The following is a 19,284-nucleotide window of genomic DNA, read 5'->3' on the forward strand; positions in this document are numbered from 1 at the left end:
TTCACGAGCCCTGTGCAGGTAGGGCCAATGTAAATGAGCCTTACGCGCGCCAGGTAGTGAACGGCGCGCGGACATTTGGACACTTTGCACAAATGTGCAGTGCAATTCGATATCTTATAGACATATTTGATTTACATATTAATCACAACAGGACAGCAACATGAGTCGGGTCTTTAGAATGTTTAATGGGGGAAAGAGTAGCTGTATGGCAAGACAGCTCGATTCATGAAAAGATTCGTGAATTAATATTCAGTATTCTGATTTATGTGCTTTTTTATGCTTAGCTTTTTATGTCATTGTCTTTCCCAAGACTGCCACTGCAGGATATGGGGCGAGGACACACACACACACACACGCACACACACACACACACTCCCGCGAATCAAATTTTGTGCATGTGTGTATACACAATAAGCGTATATGTATATATACACAGACATGTATACTTACATATATATAAATCTGTCTGTGTGTGTGTGTGTGTGTGTGTGTGTGTGTGTGTGTGTGTGTGTGTGTGTGTGAATGATTTGACTCTCTTGCTGCTAACTGGACACCATTGTAAAAAGTGAATCCACATAAATCCCTAATACTTCAGTTGTTCATTTAAGGTAATAAGCAAGTTCAGTTGTCAGGTGCTTTTTCTGCCTGTTTGTGTGTGTAATTGCTTTATGAGTCAGTAATTTAATTATCAAATTAATTACAATGACCTTCACTTCAGGTTATTCAAAGTGTGCTCAAATATTATCATGGGAAACAACAAAGATGCATGTTTCTTATATACCTGTATATAAATAGAACATTACATTAAACCTTAGTTTAGATTAATCATTCTCAGTAATTCCTGTTTCTTTATTTGAAACTGAAGAGGGTGTTAAAAAAAGCCTCTCTAAATGATACCCAATAAAGTAATAAGACATTGTTTGAAACCCTGCCACTTAAAAGGCCTTTGACACTCAGACACTGGCAGCTTCCAGACCCCTGCAGGACACAGGGGAAGACCCCCCCACCACACACACACACTCACCCTCGTAAAACCACTCTGTTCAGACTTGTTACACACTGATTTATGCTCTTGTGGGTCCTGCACAGACAATGACATTTGCTGATTAAATAAATCATGTTCAAGTGTTTTAGGTTCTCTCTTTTATCTAGTTTTTATCCAGCTTTTGCATTATATTCTGGATGTAGTATATATGTGCTGCACAAGGGTAGTAAAGTTAGTAAAGTTACTCCACTGTATATAGAACAACAAAGACAACAACACATTTGTACTGCTTTCTAGTTTTTATTTTTTCTTCAAGTAGAGCACTGTCAGTCTAAATGAACTTTTGTCATTTCTCTTTTATCATCATAATCTGACTTGTTGAAATCTGTTTGAGACACACTGCATTTGTCATCTTGCATAATTCATGGCAAAATGTTTCGCATTAACGCGCTCCATGACAGACTGATGAATATGTCTCGCTACATGTGTAAGGTGTGTAGTGCATGTGCTCTACAGAGCGAAGTGAAGCCACTACCGAGTGTGAGTGGTGCCACACGTGTGTGCACTGTGTGGACCTGCACAGCTGCCAACAGATGCTAAACGCAGACTCCAGAAAAAGGCTCGAGAGTGACACCGTGTGGCCAGGCTTTGCATTCTCAGCCATCATTCAGCCAGCGCCAATTGCCAGGGGATGATTCTGGTGATCTAATACCTAAAAAAATCAAGCCGCATACAAATTCCAAAACCAACAAAACACAGTAAAAATCATAATTTGGTAAATGCAATGTGAACTTACCACAAGGAACAAAAATGAATGAGACCATAATTAAATATGTTATCTAGCATGTGGTGAACAAGAGGAGTTTGGCTGGTGGTGGGAAAAGTTGCCTGAAACTCTGAGGCTGGAGTGTAAAGACGACAATAAAAGAGGCCGCGGTGAAGGACATCCTTCCTGAATCATCTCCACAAGCTTGTGTGTTTGAGCAGGGCTCCTCACAAACAAGAATGGGCCTGTTTGTCCTTGCCGGGATCGGTAAACATCCTCGACACAAACACCAATGAGGGGGAGAAAAAACTCACCAAGCCAGCTGCACTCTCACTGCAGTCTGCCTTTGATGTCTGCAGGGGTGAGCTGATAATGGAGCTTCTAACATCTTAATCCTTTTAATTGTAGCGCAGCTCACTCAAGGTTTATCTTGCTCACTATGACCTAATAGAAGGGATCAGATTTATGACCAAATGTCCCGTATCTTATAAGGCTTGTATGTGGAACCTTGATCTTTTGGGGTGGATTCTGTGATTGCCCAAAAACACAGAGAAACTGACCCACGCTTAATCTTGGGGTTTAACATGGACGGGCTGATGAATGGGTGAATGAATGAATGAATGAATGAACAAATGCATGAATTGATGAATGTGTCTGATTTGTTAAGGCTATGATGATTAAGGTCCTGTGCATGCAGTCTGAGAGTGCAAAGTCAAAAACTTTGCAGATTTGCGGTCTCTGGGTTTTTTTCCGCTAGTCGTAATGTCACGAGAGTCTACAGCCTGCTGCCTAATGTTATTGGTCTATGTAAGTACAAATATATGGTTTCACACATACACACACACACACACACACACACACGTGCTGTGCCACACTCCCTCCCCCACTGCACCACGTGGAGACCTGACTGCAGGTGCAATGAATGGGGCTCTATTGCGGCGTGGTTGCTAGGAAGCCCAGGGGAGGCGCGTTAACTCTGTGGGCTGTTCCCTTTCAGCCCAGCCACACACATACCCACCCCCCTCCCCACCCCCCCCGCTCCTCAGGCCAGACAGCCAGGCATCTGTTTCAGGCCATCACTAGCCCCCCCTGACTGCTGGCCCTGTCTGGCCCCCACATGCAGGCCCTAAATCAGTGCCAGGGGGGTGCACTGCCCTCCCCCGACTGGCTTTACTGTCACATTTGAGCGTCATTTCAGCAGGGCAATCAGCACTTGCTTTCCTCCGACGTCACAAGTGTGCGGAAGTAACGTGCCGAGCCTTATCATCTCCATATCAGTCCAAGTCAGTCGTATGTGTCTCTTTCAATCCCCAGCTCAGTCTTTCGGTCTCCATTTGACCACCGTTGGGCCACGGTGGACATAACGAGACCCTCCGTGCAGATTCCATCGGCGGGCAGCCTTGTCTAAAGCCGACCATGTTTTACAAGCCAACAACCACGACGTGGGCCTTGATCTTTGCCTGAGAATTTGCTTGCGCTAGTGTCGCAACATGTCCAGCACAAGCCTGAAGCGCTGTTGTCTAGTAAAGGTGCAGCCTATAATTTAACTGTATAATTCTGCTCACAGCCAATTGGCCCGCCACCCACAAGCCTTTCCTCCTGCACAGGTAGCAATTTGCATCTCTTTCGAGACATCTCTACCTCTGACCCTCCACTGCGCTTGTTTGTACCTGCCGTGTAGCCCAGCTCGTCCTCCCAGCATGTCAGCCGTGTAACATCTTATCAGTTCCTGGAGGATCAAAGGTCCCGCAGTGATCATTATCATATCCATATCATCTCTTCCCTCCTTCTCTAGTCCGCCAGGAGTTCTGGGCTGGTCTGCTTGCTCTTTTCTTTGTCTTATCAAGAGAGGGTCTTCAGTCTGCTCAGTCTGGAGAGACAGCCTCGGGCTCAGGGCAAAGAGAAGAGGTCAGACTTGCCTCGTGTTTACAGCTAAAAACCTGACCCCATTAAGGTTAACTGGGAGGTTAATTCAACGTAGTAAATCTGAGTGGGCTGGTTGCACCATCTCTCAGAGTGATTTAATTAATATACCATGAAAAGTGAGTGAACCGACACTATCACACATTTTTGTGACGTGCCGTTTAGTGTGATCTGCCTGTAAAATGCTCCTTGGACACAAACCGCGGTGTCCCAATCTGAACCCCAGCGGCGGAATGACGAATCACGCGCATTTTTGGGCGGCCAGACAGCAAGAGGCGGGTTTCCAAAGGCGTGACCTAGCCCTGACCTGGCTGAAGGAAGTGGTCCCACAGCTCAGGACAAAGCAGCGTGGAGGAGAGTCTGAGGGGACGGACAGGGAGTGCGGGACAATGGGGTCCCACGCATTCAGCCTGCAAGACACACAAAGAACGTAGGCAGCCTGCTCCTTCCCTGTCACGCCTCGCCACAGAGCTGGCATTTCACACTGACCTGTGAACAGCCGTTCAATCAAACTACTGTTTAACCTCACCCCTGGCCCACACAGACACTGACATGAGTTTGCTGGGCTGGGTTTTTAAAAACACAGTGACACCATCTGTGTTACTCCAGCGTGGACCGCAGTGTGTCTTTCCTAAGTGGACTCCGTGGAAGATCATGAAAGAACTGGAACGTAGGTTATCATGTAGGAAGCACGATGCCTGAGGTCATTGGACTTGTAGAGGACACGTGCAGCACACGTGAAAGGTGCCGAGTGTGCCGAGCATCACGTGATTCACAGAAGTGGAGATGCAGGAGGTGTGAGGGCCTGATTGCTCTGTAGGGAGTTGGAGGCACCGAAACCTCTTTGTCTAAGTCCAGCGCCCTATGGCAAGCCCCAAGAGGGAGAACTCACAACCCCTCCCCTCGCCTGTCCTCTCAATGGACTGCTCCGCCTCTTACCTGTCCTAGCCCTGGACCAAGGTGTGGGGGCTGCATATCAAACAGTCGCAGGCCTTTGATGTCCAGAGAAACAAACACAGATTTGACCTGACTCGTAATAGCGTATTTGTTCCCTATAGTCATTCATGGCCTCCTCATTGAATGTGTAAGCCTTCAAAGGACTCTCTCCATGAGCCGAGCTTACAGTAGCCACACTGGGTATGAGAGTGAGCTAAGCAGCCTGGTCATGGGCTGGAGGAAGACCATCTGGCTTCTTGCTTTTAAGATGTGATATTGATTTATTGGCTGTACATATGAAGATAGGAGGCCACCAGCTGCCAGAAGCCCGTGGTGTTCTAATACTCTCCCCCAGCCCCAGCAGACAAAGGGCTCTGCTTCTCCCCACAGCCTCACTGGACCAGAGTGACGTGCCAGTCAGGAACCAAACTAGGGTTCTTGAATTTCTGCCTGTCCATAATTTCTGTAAATTCGGAACTGCAAGAACTTGGAATGTCAGTTACCCGTTCAGGTATTGTTTAACTGGTCTTGGTCATTGGTGTGTCGAGACGTAAGCAGTGAGACAACGGTTGGATTAAGAAAGTTGGAGCTTACAAGACTGACAGGGTCAGACTTACAGCTGTAGGGCAGTGGGCCGAACAGATTCTTTGACACTTCGGCGCTCTTTTACGGAGCTTCTGTGCACCAGATCTCTTCCTCAGCTGTGAAGTGGGCCAGTCCTCCTATCTGTGACCTCGCTAGGCAGAGGGTGTCAGCAAGGCTCCCCTCTCAGTCCTCCCCCGACCCCCCACCCTCTCTCCCCACCCCCCACCCTCATTCCCTCCCACCGCAGCGCTGTGATGTGACTGCGTTCCCGATAATGAGGCGAGAATTTTATTGCCCTCGGCCTCCTGGCCTGGCACCAGCCTGTGGGAGCAAGGCACGCTGTGACCGTCCAGGCTGGCGTAGAGCGCCCCCCGCTGACCGCCCGTATATGTGCAGCACGCCTCACTCCACTGGACAGGTCAGGGGCGTCCAAATTCCGATTCAGACTTCACACGTCGTGGTTATTGAGAGGCAGTGGCGCGTGGGAAGCTACTGCCTGAGCAGGATCACTTCTCTTCTCGCGAGAACTTCATTTCAAAGTGAGGGGCCAAGACACCAGACTTGCGCATGGTGTGTAGCGAATGACAATGGCTGCTCCCTCTACCTGTGGCTTCTGGAGCACGCGGGACCTCCAGCACAAAGGAACTATGGAGGTTCTTGGGTTGATGGATCCAGGACAGACGGCCCGCAAAGGGGTCAGCAAACACGGAAGGAACAGCCTGTCCACAGGAAGTGTCCTACTACCCACAAAACATAGAGAGTAAGAAAGTGGGGATGAAGAGAAGATGAAGAGAAAGAGATGGGGGGAGACTAGGGAGCCCAGTGTAGACCTTGTGGCAGCACACTGCATGGAGACCTTGTTAAATTGCCTGGTCTCTAATTGATAAGAGACTGCACATACACACACTTCACGCTGCTTATCTTACGCCTGCATCACCCCATTATCTTGTTTTAGGGGCCACATGCGTATGGTAGTGAGATCAAAGGAGTCTTTTCTGTCACGTTCAGAGGAAGCACGGCGACTTTTATGGCTCATGAGTCTGGAGACTCTTCTTTTTCCCACTTTGGTGCTCTGTAACAGTTAGTGTCAGTGACAAAAAAACAACCAAACTAATAAAAAAAAAAACGCCTGTCACATCCAACCTCTTCTCAAACCTACACTTGTGTTTAGATGCCCTAGAGTTTAAATATGAAGAAATAGATAGGAAGGCAGTGCTCCCCTACAATCAGAAAAATCTAATGACCTTGTGGTATATTTATTCCCATAACGATTAACATGCGAATTGTGCTTTGAAAGTGTCTGCTGTCTGCTACTCCACTTTATCACTCCACATTTTACTTGTAGTGATCAATAATTACCCATTTTATTTATATTTTATTTATCAGTATATGAGACCCCACACCTCTCTTTGCCATCTCCAACACCCCCAGCACCCCCCCGAGACGTAGACTACAGTGAGGGTGCTCTTTTGATGGGGCCGTCATTTCCTTCCCGGGACTCTGTTATTCCAGTAGGCTTTGTAAAGAAGCCAAGTGGCTCAGCTAGCCACAGACAGGAGGTGGGCTCTTCACAAGGAGCCGAGGTTGTCGGCCCAGCAGGGGAGGAAGGTGCACCTCGCAAGGGGACACAGGCCAAAAACAAACACTGGGCCTGAACAGGAAAAGAGCTACAAGATCCTGCTGAGATTCAGCGAGCACTCAATCCCTGGGTTTTATTGTCATGGCAAAGAGGCTGTTATGTCCCATAATAGGAACACACAGGCATTAGTGCCCATTTGGTCTCATTTTTTTAACATTGAGATGAATACTGGACAGTAATCATTATGTAAAAGTAAAAAGATATCTTCTTATTCAGTGATAACACAACACCTTCCTAGTCCTCCTGTTTTATTGCTGCTTTGATGGCGTAAGCGGATGTGTCAAGCATGCGATAGTCTTAGGCCGCCCCCTAGTGGTCAGGCTGGATATACTAAATGGTTCATTTGAGCACATGATGCTCCGCTGACCACCAAGAGATGCGCAGCTTTTCTCGAACAAGCCTGGTGCTTCCTACTACAGAGTATAGACTGCCATCTGCTGGTTCATTTATTATATTGCATGACCAGCTTTTGTATTTTTGTCCGACGATCTGTTACAGACCCAGTTCTAAACTACTTTGACAACATAATGTGTGGGAACATCTTTAGTCATATTTTGGAAGCCAGGACTATACTGAGACAGGGCTTGACTTGAGGAGGGATAACCCTCCAATTAAAAGAAGCTGTAACACTCCTCCCTTTGAATCCTCTTTGGATTAATATGATGATGTGTTGTTGATATTTTCACAGGAATAACAGGAATTCTTCATGTCAGACGACCACAGGGACAGAACAGACGAGGAGAATTTGGTGCACTTCGCATCTGCAAGAAATACAGCAAACGTCTGTGGACTATCTTCAAAAAGAAAAACAAGAACCATCACTAAACAGTTAATACAAACTGAAAGTAAAACGGAAAGTCTGTTCCTATAACTTTAAGGGATGGTCTCAACAATTAATTAAATAAAAAGGTCAAAATAGGCTAAAATAAAAGTTAGAGCGCCCCTAGCGCCGGCCCTGGTGTGTTACAATAATTTGTAAAAGTATAGGACTACTATTCAAGTAAAAAAACGTAATGAATATGATGTGATTCAAATGTTCCTAAGCACAACACATGTTTCAACCTCATATGCCATTACGTATAAAAGTATTTTGATCTAAATTGTTTAGGCTTCGTATGTCTCATTTTAAAGAAGTCACTGACTTATTTAATGAGTAATTAGCATTGTTAGCATAAGCATTGCAAAGTGATACTTTTGCTGAGATTGGGTTCCTTCTTGATAAAGACAAGAAATAATGTTTTTATTTTTATTATTGTTGTTGTTATATAATTTTGCTCGCTAATATCTATATTATTATTATTACTAATATCATTATTAACAGCATAATTGCCTTTATTTTTTTTTCCTTTTGTCTGTGTCAGATCAAGAAATCTGAAGTACACTGATGTGGACTACTAATTTTCCTGCATGTCATTAAGAGTAGTAAAAAAGTAGTATTGTTAGTTAAATGCGTTTGGCTTGTTTGGCTGTCGTGATTACTTTAAGAGCTGACGCGGGATCCACCAATAGACGCAGCCGGGATCACGTTGCGTCACGGGATCCGGTAGATTAACCAAACAGTAGGTTCGTGTTCAGCAGCTGCGCTGTACGTTTATGTTTTAGGCGTCATGGTCAAATATAGTTGTAGGTTTCAGTAGTTTTGCCTCGGAGAGAAGTTTCTAATGCAGTGGCGCTGAAGTCGGTGGAGTGATAAAAGTGCAGTTTTATACGAGAAACGAGAGAATATGGCAACTGTTAATAAGGATGACAGACTGACAGGGTCTCAGAGTTTTTTGTGTGTCGGTTTTGCTGGGGTATTTAGCAAAACCGTTACATCACCACTGGAGGTCATAAAGATTTTGAGTCAAGTGGGGACTTATCACAGCAAACGCGGATTTGTGCACGGCTTTCTTCTGCTTCATCGGAATGAAGGTGCACGGGCATTTTGGAAGGGAAATGCGATCTCCTGTCTCCGGTTGTTCCCGTACAGTGCCATACACTTGGCAACTTATAAAAAGTGAGTAAATAAAGCAATTCCCATGACGCTAGCTAAATTAACTGACTTTGAGACAACTAATGACTACGAGACCTCTAGTTATTTTGATTTACAACTAGCTAGCGTAGCTAACAGTCATGAAAATCATGTTTAATACCTGGAAAGTTATACGTCTTTATTTTGACGTCATTATCTTTAACGCACTAAATAATTTTAATGGACTTTATTGATGTATACAAGTATACTAGCTAGCCTAGCTTGCTGTGTTCATTTGATGATGTCTATAGAAAGAAACAGTATACAGTTTTTAAATGTTCGCATGTTCGTCTTCATAAATTGGATATAGTTTATTGTTGTAGACAATTGAGGCAGCTCGATAGTTAAGACCGGAAGCAGGACAGAAATCAAATAGCTACAAAGTTTACTTCGGTTCATGCGGGCGTCATCATGACATCACGCCGTCTCTGAGCGTTCAATCACAGGGCTTAGCAGACGGCCGCTTATGACATCACACATCTGAGCGTCCAATCACAGGGCTTATCAGACGACCGCTTAAGAAATCACACCTTCTCTGAGCGTCCAATCACGGGGCTTAGCAGACGGCCGCTTATGGTGGTGTCATGCTTGCGCATGACATGTGAATAATAAGTTACCTGATAATTGACTAACTGTACGACCGAAAATAAACGTATAATGTGCATAATAGTACATTCATTCATGCATGTCAGCGTTCACTTGTCATAGGTCAAGTGAATTATTCCCGTCCTTGTAAGGAAAGACTGTACACAGAGATGTCTGTCACATTCCGTTGCGTATAAATAAACACGGTCGTGTTTTGGAATGTTCTGTACTGTCTTCTAGGAAATAGGAGTTGTGTCATACCGAGCCTTAGGCAAGACCTGTGTCACTGATTAATACCTCTGAGAAATTACAAAAGTGTTTTTTCGTTCGTGATTAGTGGTTCAGAAGCTCAGACTTTGCGTTGTTATTGTACTAATTTGCAGTTAAGGGTAAAGGTAATTGGATTTGTTCCTATGTCCAACAGGATTGTACACTTTCAAATGGATGAGTTTGGCCATATCTCACAGTGGAGGGCCATGGTGGCTGGGGGCCTTGCAGGTATAACCGCTGCTCTTCTTACGTATCCCCTGGAGGTGGTTGAAACCAGGCTGGTGGCCCAGAGCTGTCGAGAGGCCACATACACAGGGCTGGTGCACGCTCTTTCCAGCATCTATCGAGCCGAGGGCTTCCCGACACTTTACAGAGGTTTCTCCCTCTCTATCTTAGGTGAGCCTTGTTAGCCTCTAAATGGATTTATGCAGTTACATATGAAGCGAATGAAAAGTTGAAAGGTGTGTGCATACGTCTGTGGTCATGTGCGTGCATGCATGTGTTCACGTGTGCATACATGTGTGTGTGTGTGTGTGTGTGTGCGGGTGTGGGTTCGCGTGTGCATGCATGTGTGTGTTTGTGTGTGCATGCGTGCATGTGCATGTGCGTGCATACGTGTGTTTGTGTGCGTGCATGTGTTCGCGTGTGCATGCATGTGTATTTTTGTGTGTGCGTGCGTGCATGCGTGTGTTCGCATGCGCGTGTATTTGCATGTGTGTTTGCGTGCGTGCTTGCATGTGTTCACATGTGTGTGCATGAATTTGCGTGTGTATACGTGTGTGTTCTCGTGTGTGTGTGTGTGTGCATGCATGTGTTCACCTGTGTGTGCGTGTTTTCCCGTGTGCGTGCGTGTGAACATGCGCTGTGGTGAGTAGGTGCGGTGCCCTTCTCTGCTGGCTGCTGGGTAGTCTACATCAACCTGGACAAGCTGTGGGGGGGGCAGCAGTCCCGCCTCACCTCTCTGCAGAACTTCATCAACGGCTGCCTGGCTGCGGGGGCGGCCCAGACGCTCTCCTTCCCTTTCGAGACTATTAAAAGGAAAATGCAGGTGAGAAAAGCGTCTGCAAGTTGTGAGCTCATTCAGAATCTAATATCTGGAGATGAAGTCCTGGCTTCATTTGCATGGCACCTTTCGTATTAATTTCATGTCAATGGGGTTAGCATGAAATATATCAAGAACAAGAATCAAAAGGGGGATGTGTGAAAAGGATGACAAACTTGCACAGAAGCTAATTTGGAACAAACCTGATGAAAAACTATGCTATTAAAACAGTATTGTTAACAATGCCATGTCAGTAGATGTAAATTAACATTTTCAATTTTTGTCAAAGAATAGAGTTACCATTTTATTCCATGGAATGGCCCCCTTTTAGATTATAGTCTTGCAAGCATTTTGTAACTTTAAGAACTCATAAAAGAACTTCAGATCTAGTGGAAAACTAGAACTTTACAACTGCACTCTTTACACTAAAACATCAAACTGCATCAACGTTCAATTGCAGTTGTTTTATAACCAATTTAACTTTCAAAATTGTGATAATCATTGATTGATTCCTACTGTGCAAGTGCCTTTTTAAGGATGTATTGCAACTCTACTGTATATTATGGATATTCATGAAGTACTTCTAGTTGCCTCTAGGTGGCATACTTGTACAGTTCCTCAGCCTTTATTTATCAATGAAACTGTGAATTGTTCTCTAAAAAAGGACTTGCCACACACACATACACACACGCATACGTAATTACATCTCTACAAGTTAAACCAGTTTGTTAGGTAAGGAAGGGGCCACGTTGCCTTAGTCTGCTGTGGATTGCAACTCACAGTCTGGTGTCAGGAAATATTGTCTCTGGAAATAGCAACATAATCCCACATCAGTCAAGGTGTGGGCTTCACTGAGGCTTTTTAGTAGTTCTTTCCTTATTTTACAGTCTCAATAAAACATGTAGATCTTATCCAGTAATGCCTTTTCTCAAGAGGCCTGTATTTCATATGGTTAGTCACTGCAGTACAGTGTTGTGTGGTTGCCACGGTGCGTCAGTGCTCACTGATCCTGTCATAAATTCAATGTGACACCGTCACACTTGGATGTGACCAAGGGCCTAAATCCCCGAGTCCATGACTCATCGACTGCTGTGCACATCAGACCCACCCGCTTCCAAAGTACGCACATAAAACACACCACTCTGAAGGTGGTTGTTCTTGTGTCATTGAAATGTTTCTGACATGAGTTTCTGACATTAGTAATAGGGCAGAGTTTCTGAAATATGTAAATGCTTTGTGTGTTTTTTCTCACCTAACTAATATTACCTCTATGTGTTTAATATCTTAGGCACAGAGTCTCCTCCTACCACATTGTGGAGGCGTAGATGTCCACTTTAATGGGGTGATAAGCTGCTTCAGACAGGTCATCAACACCAAGGGCATCTTGTCTCTTTGGAGTGGTATTACAGCCAATACAGTCAAGGTGAGTTTAGAATTTTTTCTGTTCTTAATTTTGTAGACATTTTCACTGTCCCTCAGTCCAATACCCACAAATGATTCAGTGTTACTCCCCAAGAGTGGTTTAGAGAATTGGAGTTGTAACTGCTGTGGGCTTTAAATTGAGAACAAGCTAGTTGAAATGTTCATGAAATTCCCCCTGCTGTCATTTACAGTTAACCCATAGCACATGGGTCATGAAAAAACTCTGAAGGGCATTTCACTGTTCTTGAGTTAATCATAGTTAATGAATAAATGTGCCATCCAGGCTAACCAATGGCACACCAGCAAGGTGGTTTCTTCTCCAATCAGCTTTAAGCTGCTCTCTACATGAAATTTGCTGTGTGTGCATGATTCAATTGAAGCCAATTTCTTACCAGATCGTAAAGTAGTCGTGACATAAAAAATGTGAAATGCAATACACAAAAAATCTTCATTAATTTCCCACTTTGCATATGCAGTTAAGCTGCCACACTGGTCTGTATTCAAAGGAAAATGTAACACAGGTTTTGCTTATCATAATTTCTACATATAACTGATTATATTATATTTTTTATATTGTCATAATTTAAAATCTCATTGTGGAATCAGAATGTTGTCGGGCTGATGACGTAAGACGTGCCTTTGAGCGGGACATGTAACCAAACAAACCAAGAAGTGGGTTTGGTTTGAAGAAGTGAGTGTTGGACACTCTGTGCCAAGGTCTTGTTTCTGCAATGTGTTCGAAGAAATTACATGACACGGGCAGAAAGAAGTGAATGTTTTGACTTGAAACTAATCCCACACACACACACACACACACACACACACACACACTTTCAGGTACAGAAATGTTTCTGGCTTTAACCCCCTAATGTAGTTAGAAAAGACTGTACTTAATATTACTGTTTGCAAATTGCTTTTGGGTATGTAAGTATAACATCAATATAGACGAACTTTATATCGTTAAGACCGATGGATGTAAGTTAAGTTTTGGATAAACAGCTGTTGTGGCCTCTGACACAAATTGGCCAACCTCTCTGATCAATCTAAGTTCACAACTCGTCAACTACACCTTTCACAACTGGTGGAGTTGTTTGGGTCTTGATCCAATGATTGTGAAGTGTGTGAACATGCAATCAAGTCAGAAAGAAATCAATGTTTTTATAAATATTTTACCAAGAAAGCAAAATCCTGATGTAAGTAGATTAAGTACATCATTGTAAGTACAAATTTTGCGTAGTATAGGACGGGCTGCAGGAATCAGTCCAGGGAGGGGGGTTATGGGCCTAACAACCAGTGAGAATGGGGGGGTGGGGGGCTAATAACCAGGGAGCTGAAGGTTGAAATGCCTGTCACTGTTGCTTTAGTTTGTACACACTTTCAAAAAAGTTTTGGTACGCTCAGCAAATGTCAGTTAAAATGACCATTGCTAAAATAGATTTAGTATTATTAGAATATAGTATTAAAGTGGTATTACATCCATCCATCCATCCATCCATATTATATTATAAATAAAATATATTCACCTGTAATTTGCTAGTCTGACTTTGGGTCAGTCTGACTTAATGAATGATTTATTTTCATAGTAAACAGTGTTTTAGTATTAACTGTGTAATAATATTTTGCTCAAGGTTTGGATGCATGTTAATTGTCCTCGTTTTGTTCTTATACAGATTGTCCCCTACTATGGCCTACTCTTTAGCTGCTTTGAGATGTGCAAACAAATCTGTCTTTACCAAAATGGCTACATCGTCTCTCCACTGAGTTACAAGCCCAAACCCGGAGTAGACCAAAGCCTTGGCCCACACGAACTGCAGGAGTTCAAGCGCTACCTGGAAAACAGGAAGTTACAGACACAGAGTTCAGCTATGAGAAATCGGTGGTAAACAGGTGTCCCCTTAACTTCGAGGAGCCTTGGATTAGCGGGAATGCAGAGAAGAAGAAAAGAAGTACATACTTTGTGTACTTGTGGATTCTGATGAAGAATGTACTTTCACCCTTCTTAGTACACTGTGCACTTGGTATTCTTGGTTTGTGTGCACTTAATTCACACCTTGCCCCGTGGACCTGATTTATTTCTGAACTTTATTAAGTACGTCCACTAATGGGCCGTATTTGTCCCATAGAGTGACTTCCACTGTATGGGTTGAGTTAAATAAATTTTGTAAAACACTGAACACCAATAAGCACTAAAGGTGTTTAGTATCTGTGCCCAGGCTTGGTTGAGCACTGTCAGTATACTGTAAGCAGAATGCACTTTTTCCTGTGGCCTTGGTCAGAATAGATGGTGGTTTAGTTTTACGAGCAGCCCATCATCTTGCTGTTAAACGATTCAGTAATTAAGAAAGGTGGTTGCTTTTTCCTGCCGTTGTATATCAAATGCTGTGTGATATTTTGGGGATTGTGTACCTTTACATATGGTGCACAACCATTTTTACTGCAAAACCTAAAAAAAAATCTGACAGTGGTTCAAGTTTCAGACTATGCAGTTGCAATAATGTTATTTTTTTTACTTAACAGATTTGGAGAAGGGAGTTCAGGGTGTTATCAGTGTCTTTGTTAAACAAATCATGATGTATACAGCTGCTTTTAGATTTTATTTTAAACATAAACCATGATTTATGCACTAAAATAATTTTCTTATGTATAGTAAATAAATATTGTTTGTACAATATTGTGTTATATAATTTTCAGGTGCACAGGTTGCAATCATGATGACTGCAAACAGCAGAAATATTAAATTATTCCTCCCTCTGGTTCATAATATTGCCTTTTTAATTACCAGTTTTGTATGTCTCATGCTTTACTTATCTAAAATTGGACCATGTTCTCTAGAGAATGCAAAGCATATGAGAGATTTCAATGGATTTTGCAACTAGATTATATGTATTGGCAGGGCCGGAGTGGGACATTTTTCAGCCCGGGAGTTTTATGACCAAATCCGGCCCAAAATTATTTTTCCCTCCCAATCGGCCCAAACTAGAGATTAACATGAACCGGCCCATCGGGAATCCTCCCGAATCTCCCGATTAGCCACTCCGGCTTTGTGTATTGGGCTGCTTATACTTTATTGTTGAATCGTAGTTTTTGCAATGCTTTACATAAGTGATTGATTATTGCATTGCAATTGATTATACATCTGACTTTCATTCTTAGCATGACTAATATCATAGCTGACATTATAAATTACAAAATTACATTTGAGTAAAAAAATTCAGTCAATTTTGATTTAGATTCCCAAGGCATGAAGATTAGCCAGATAGCAATCAGATAATAGTCATTTATGTATGTGACACTACGTACAGTTTGATGTATTTTGGTATATACCAAGTAAAAGTAAAATCATGTGCTAAATGCAGCAAATGTAAATTACATATAGCACTAGGTCTTGAGAAAGGTCATTTGGGTTTGACCAGGAAACAAAATAGAGGACATCTTTTGTCTTTCTCTTAAGGTCATAACTTTAAATGGATCGTTTTATCAGTATACATTATAGAATAATGAGTATTTTGACTATGTTTGAGATTTGATTACAAGTTTTTATTATCATTATTATTCTGTCATTTATAACCTGTCCAATGTCAGAGAATTATATCGGGATTAAACCTCTCTCTTCACGAGACGTTCTATACTATGCCCCTCCTCTAGTTACGTCGATCGCGTGCCCCCCCCCCCCCCCCGTTCTTTCAATCGGCCAATCAAATCGCGGCGCTCCCGCTCGCGTTTCGTCTCGCGAACGCGAAGCGATTAAAAACCGCTCGCGACTTTTCCGTCGGCCATTTTGAGCCCGCCCGGCATTCCGCGCTCGTCTCGAGGCACCGTGGGGTCTCCGTCAGCCGCCGCACGAACACACCGACACCGACCATGAGCGACACCGCCATCTCCTTCGCCAAGGACTTCCTGGCCGGCGGCATCGCCGCCGCCATCTCCAAGACAGCCGTGGCGCCCATCGAGCGGGTGAAGCTGCTCCTTCAGGTGAGGGTTGAGCCCGTTTTGAGGGGGTTTTATCCGCCCGTTAGCTCGTTTGGCTAACGATGAAAGAGCCGTCCCGGATGTAGCCGCTTAGCTTAGCATCGCCGCGCGTGACCGTGGCCGGATTCACGGCGCCGGCCGCGCGGAGGTCCGGGGACTCGGCGCGGCGAGTTAACCGGGTTAGGTGGAGGAGACCCGGCCTGGCTAGACGTGACCTCCACACGCCGGGAGGACGCGGGCGTGTCGGGTGACCGGCGGCCCGGTGAACGGGAGACCCGGCTGGCGGTTTTGACCTTTAGCCGGTTAGCACAAGGTCCGGTCGAAGTGAACCGAGCCCCGGCCACACGAGAGCCCGCCGCCGGGGGACACACGGATGTCTCGCCCGCTGCCGGCGTTTCGTTTTACTGACTCGACCAGTTTCGACGCGGCTGGTTTGACTTTGTCGGGTAGCTCGATTAGCTTAGCATGCGCACTGCTCATTTAATAACGTACCCTGATGATCAAATGAGCTCTTCTGCTTAGTCGGTTATCCGTGTTCGTTGAGTAAATGATCAAATATCTGGTTTAATTCGTAATAACGGACCCATATACCGGTACACCGGACATGTAGCTGGCTGTGTTGCGGCCAAGGTCGTGAGAAGGGAGACGAGGTCTCGGGTTTTCCTCGTCAGTCGACCATTAGTGTCACTTGAAAATTAAGCCATCATGTACATTGCTGATCTGTCTGGCTTCTTTTATGCGTTTAGGATACATTCAGGATCACAAGTGTCTGCTCTAATTGTTTTATGGCCATTGAGAGTTTAAATGGATACCTTGATTTAGATATTTCCACATCTGTATGTAGTCTAATTTTACAATTGAATCTTTTCACAGGTGCAACACGCCAGCAAGCAAATCACAGCCGACAAGCATTACAAAGGTATCGTGGACTGTGTCGTCCGTATTCCCAAGGAGCAGGGCTTCCTATCATTCTGGAGAGGGAACTTGGCCAACGTCATCAGATACTTTCCCACTCAAGCCCTCAACTTTGCTTTCAAGGACAAGTACAAGAAGATTTTCCTTGATGGCGTGGACAAGCGCACCCAGTTCTGGAGGTACTTCGCCGGTAACTTGGCCTCCGGCGGTGCCGCTGGCGCCACCTCCCTGTGCTTCGTCTACCCCCTCGACTTCGCCAGGACCAGGCTGGCAGCTGACGTGGGTAAGGCTGGAGCCGAGCGAGAGTTCACTGGCTTGGGCAACTGCTTGGTGAAGATTTCCAAGTCCGATGGCATTAAGGGCCTCTATCAGGGCTTCAACGTGTCTGTGCAGGGCATCATCATCTACAGAGCTGCTTACTTTGGTATTTATGACACAGCTAAAGGTGAGTGTTTGTGATCTGGGGGGGGGGGGGGGGTGGTTGGTACAGTGTAGTTGTTTGGTGGTGGTTACATTTCCTTTGCTTCTGGTTTCTAGGTATGCTACCAGACCCCAAGAACACCCACATCGTAGTCAGCTGGATGATTGCTCAGACCGTGACGGCCGTTGCCGGTCTTGCTTCGTACCCCTTTGACACGGTTAGACGTCGCATGATGATGCAGTCTGGACGTAAAGGAGGTAACGTGGTGCTCTGAATAATTTTTTTTTTTAAGTTGTCCCTCACCCTTTTGAACCAAAAAAGAAATAACGTTTTTTTTCTTTCTTCGCAGCGGACATCATGTACTCTGGCACGATCGACTGTTGGCGGAAGATAGCGCGGGATGAGGGTGGGAAGGCCTTCTTCAAAGGAGCGTGGTCCAATGTTCTCCGAGGCATGGGTGGTGCCTTCGTGCTGGTTTTGTACGATGAGTTGAAGAAAGTCATCTAAATGTCTGTTGCTTGTCATGTTGTGGTTAGCTGTAACATAACTTGTACATTTGAAAGGACTCAAATTCCACCATATTTATAGGGACCAACTAGTATATCAGTACTAGTTGTACTGGGGAGTTGTTTTGTGCTTTTATTTGACCTCTGTTTTGAACCTCATCATGTCATTCCCAGAGCGAGAGAGGGGGGGGGGGAGAGAAGGCAGGTACTAAAACCTGGCATTCAGGTGGTCTGTTAAGGTGTTGCACTTCAATAAAGACCAACTGAACTTAAAATCCAGACTTGTGCTGTTTTCAAATTTGTATTGACCTGCTTTTTTTTTCAGAACATTTTGAAAAAGCCTAGATTTAGATCTAGAGAAGCCGTCTCCAGACCTGACTGTGGTACACTTGTATTTGGTGGCTCACGAGTTAGTTCCCCCGAATGTGTGGATGCGATGTCATTTCATTGCCTGTAAATTCACACCCAGGCTGTGTTCCACTATTATATCTGGGCCCCTAGCCAAGTACAGCTGTGACAGGCAAGTTTATCTTTTGCTCCTTATCGGTCATGTCAGGGGGTACTGATTTGTGTGGTGTAGGAAGAGCATCGCTGAAATTCCAGCTTCAGAACTAATTATAGAAGCTGACTATAACTATAACCCTATGCAGCTCCTTACACACATATTTACACTTTAAGAATCCATATTATTCTTTACTCATCACTAAGATCAGATTATACATCTATTAAGCAGCAGACTGTCAGATGTTTCCTAATGGCCCAGATATAATTAAGTAATAGTAATAAACCGTTCTAAGGGTCTGTGCCTGACAAAGAAAAAATTATTGTTAGGTTATGTGGCCGAAATCACATCTAGCACCCCAATCTCTGAAAAGTTCAAGAAGTAATTTTTTTCTTGCACGTCAATAAAAAAATGAAGTTATGCTTACATTTTTCATTTAAGTTTATCAGTGACTAGAGAAACATCTGATAATATCTACGAATATGTCGGGATGCAATTATAACCTTCTGTCTAACATGAACGAAGAGGTCAAAATATAACGCTGTTGAGTTAAAAACATGATTCCTCATTAGCGTCACCGTGTAAAACTACATGAGGGCGGTGTGTTCATACAGCAGTATTCTCTACCTGGCGTTCACTGCATCCCTGTACTTAATCTCTAGCAATAAATATGCATTTTTAACAATCTTTCAACTATTCGTTATTGCTCAAAATGTATGCGATCTTTGCCCTCCAAACGATGATGTAGCCCCAGTATCGTTATCTCAACGCTAATACGCTGCTCGTCGTTGATTTATGGTATACGTG

At 44.2% G+C, this 19,284-nt stretch overlaps 2 protein-coding genes across 2 annotated transcripts; both read left to right on the forward strand.

The window, feature by feature from the left end:
- The first annotated feature begins 8,353 nt into the window (after nt 1-8,353).
- slc25a43 (solute carrier family 25 member 43) lies at nt 8,354-14,925 on the forward strand. Its single transcript, XM_077021145.1, has 5 exons — nt 8,354-8,830; nt 9,855-10,096; nt 10,576-10,748; nt 12,031-12,165; nt 13,835-14,925. The coding sequence occupies exons 1-5, from the start codon at nt 8,559-8,561 to the stop codon at nt 14,045-14,047; spliced, it is 1,035 nt and encodes a 344-aa protein (XP_076877260.1). The 5' UTR covers nt 8,354-8,558; the 3' UTR covers nt 14,048-14,925.
- A 1,004-nt stretch (nt 14,926-15,929) lies between these two features.
- slc25a5 (solute carrier family 25 member 5) lies at nt 15,930-18,256 on the forward strand. Its single transcript, XM_077021146.1, has 4 exons — nt 15,930-16,136; nt 17,007-17,493; nt 17,586-17,726; nt 17,819-18,256. The coding sequence occupies exons 1-4, from the start codon at nt 16,026-16,028 to the stop codon at nt 17,974-17,976; spliced, it is 897 nt and encodes a 298-aa protein (XP_076877261.1). The 5' UTR covers nt 15,930-16,025; the 3' UTR covers nt 17,977-18,256.
- Nucleotides 18,257-19,284: the final 1,028 nt, after the last annotated feature.

This window comes from Brachyhypopomus gauderio, chromosome 11 (genome assembly GCF_052324685.1).
Source record: "Brachyhypopomus gauderio isolate BG-103 chromosome 11, BGAUD_0.2, whole genome shotgun sequence".
Classification (NCBI taxonomy): Eukaryota; Metazoa; Chordata; class Actinopteri; order Gymnotiformes; family Hypopomidae; genus Brachyhypopomus; species Brachyhypopomus gauderio.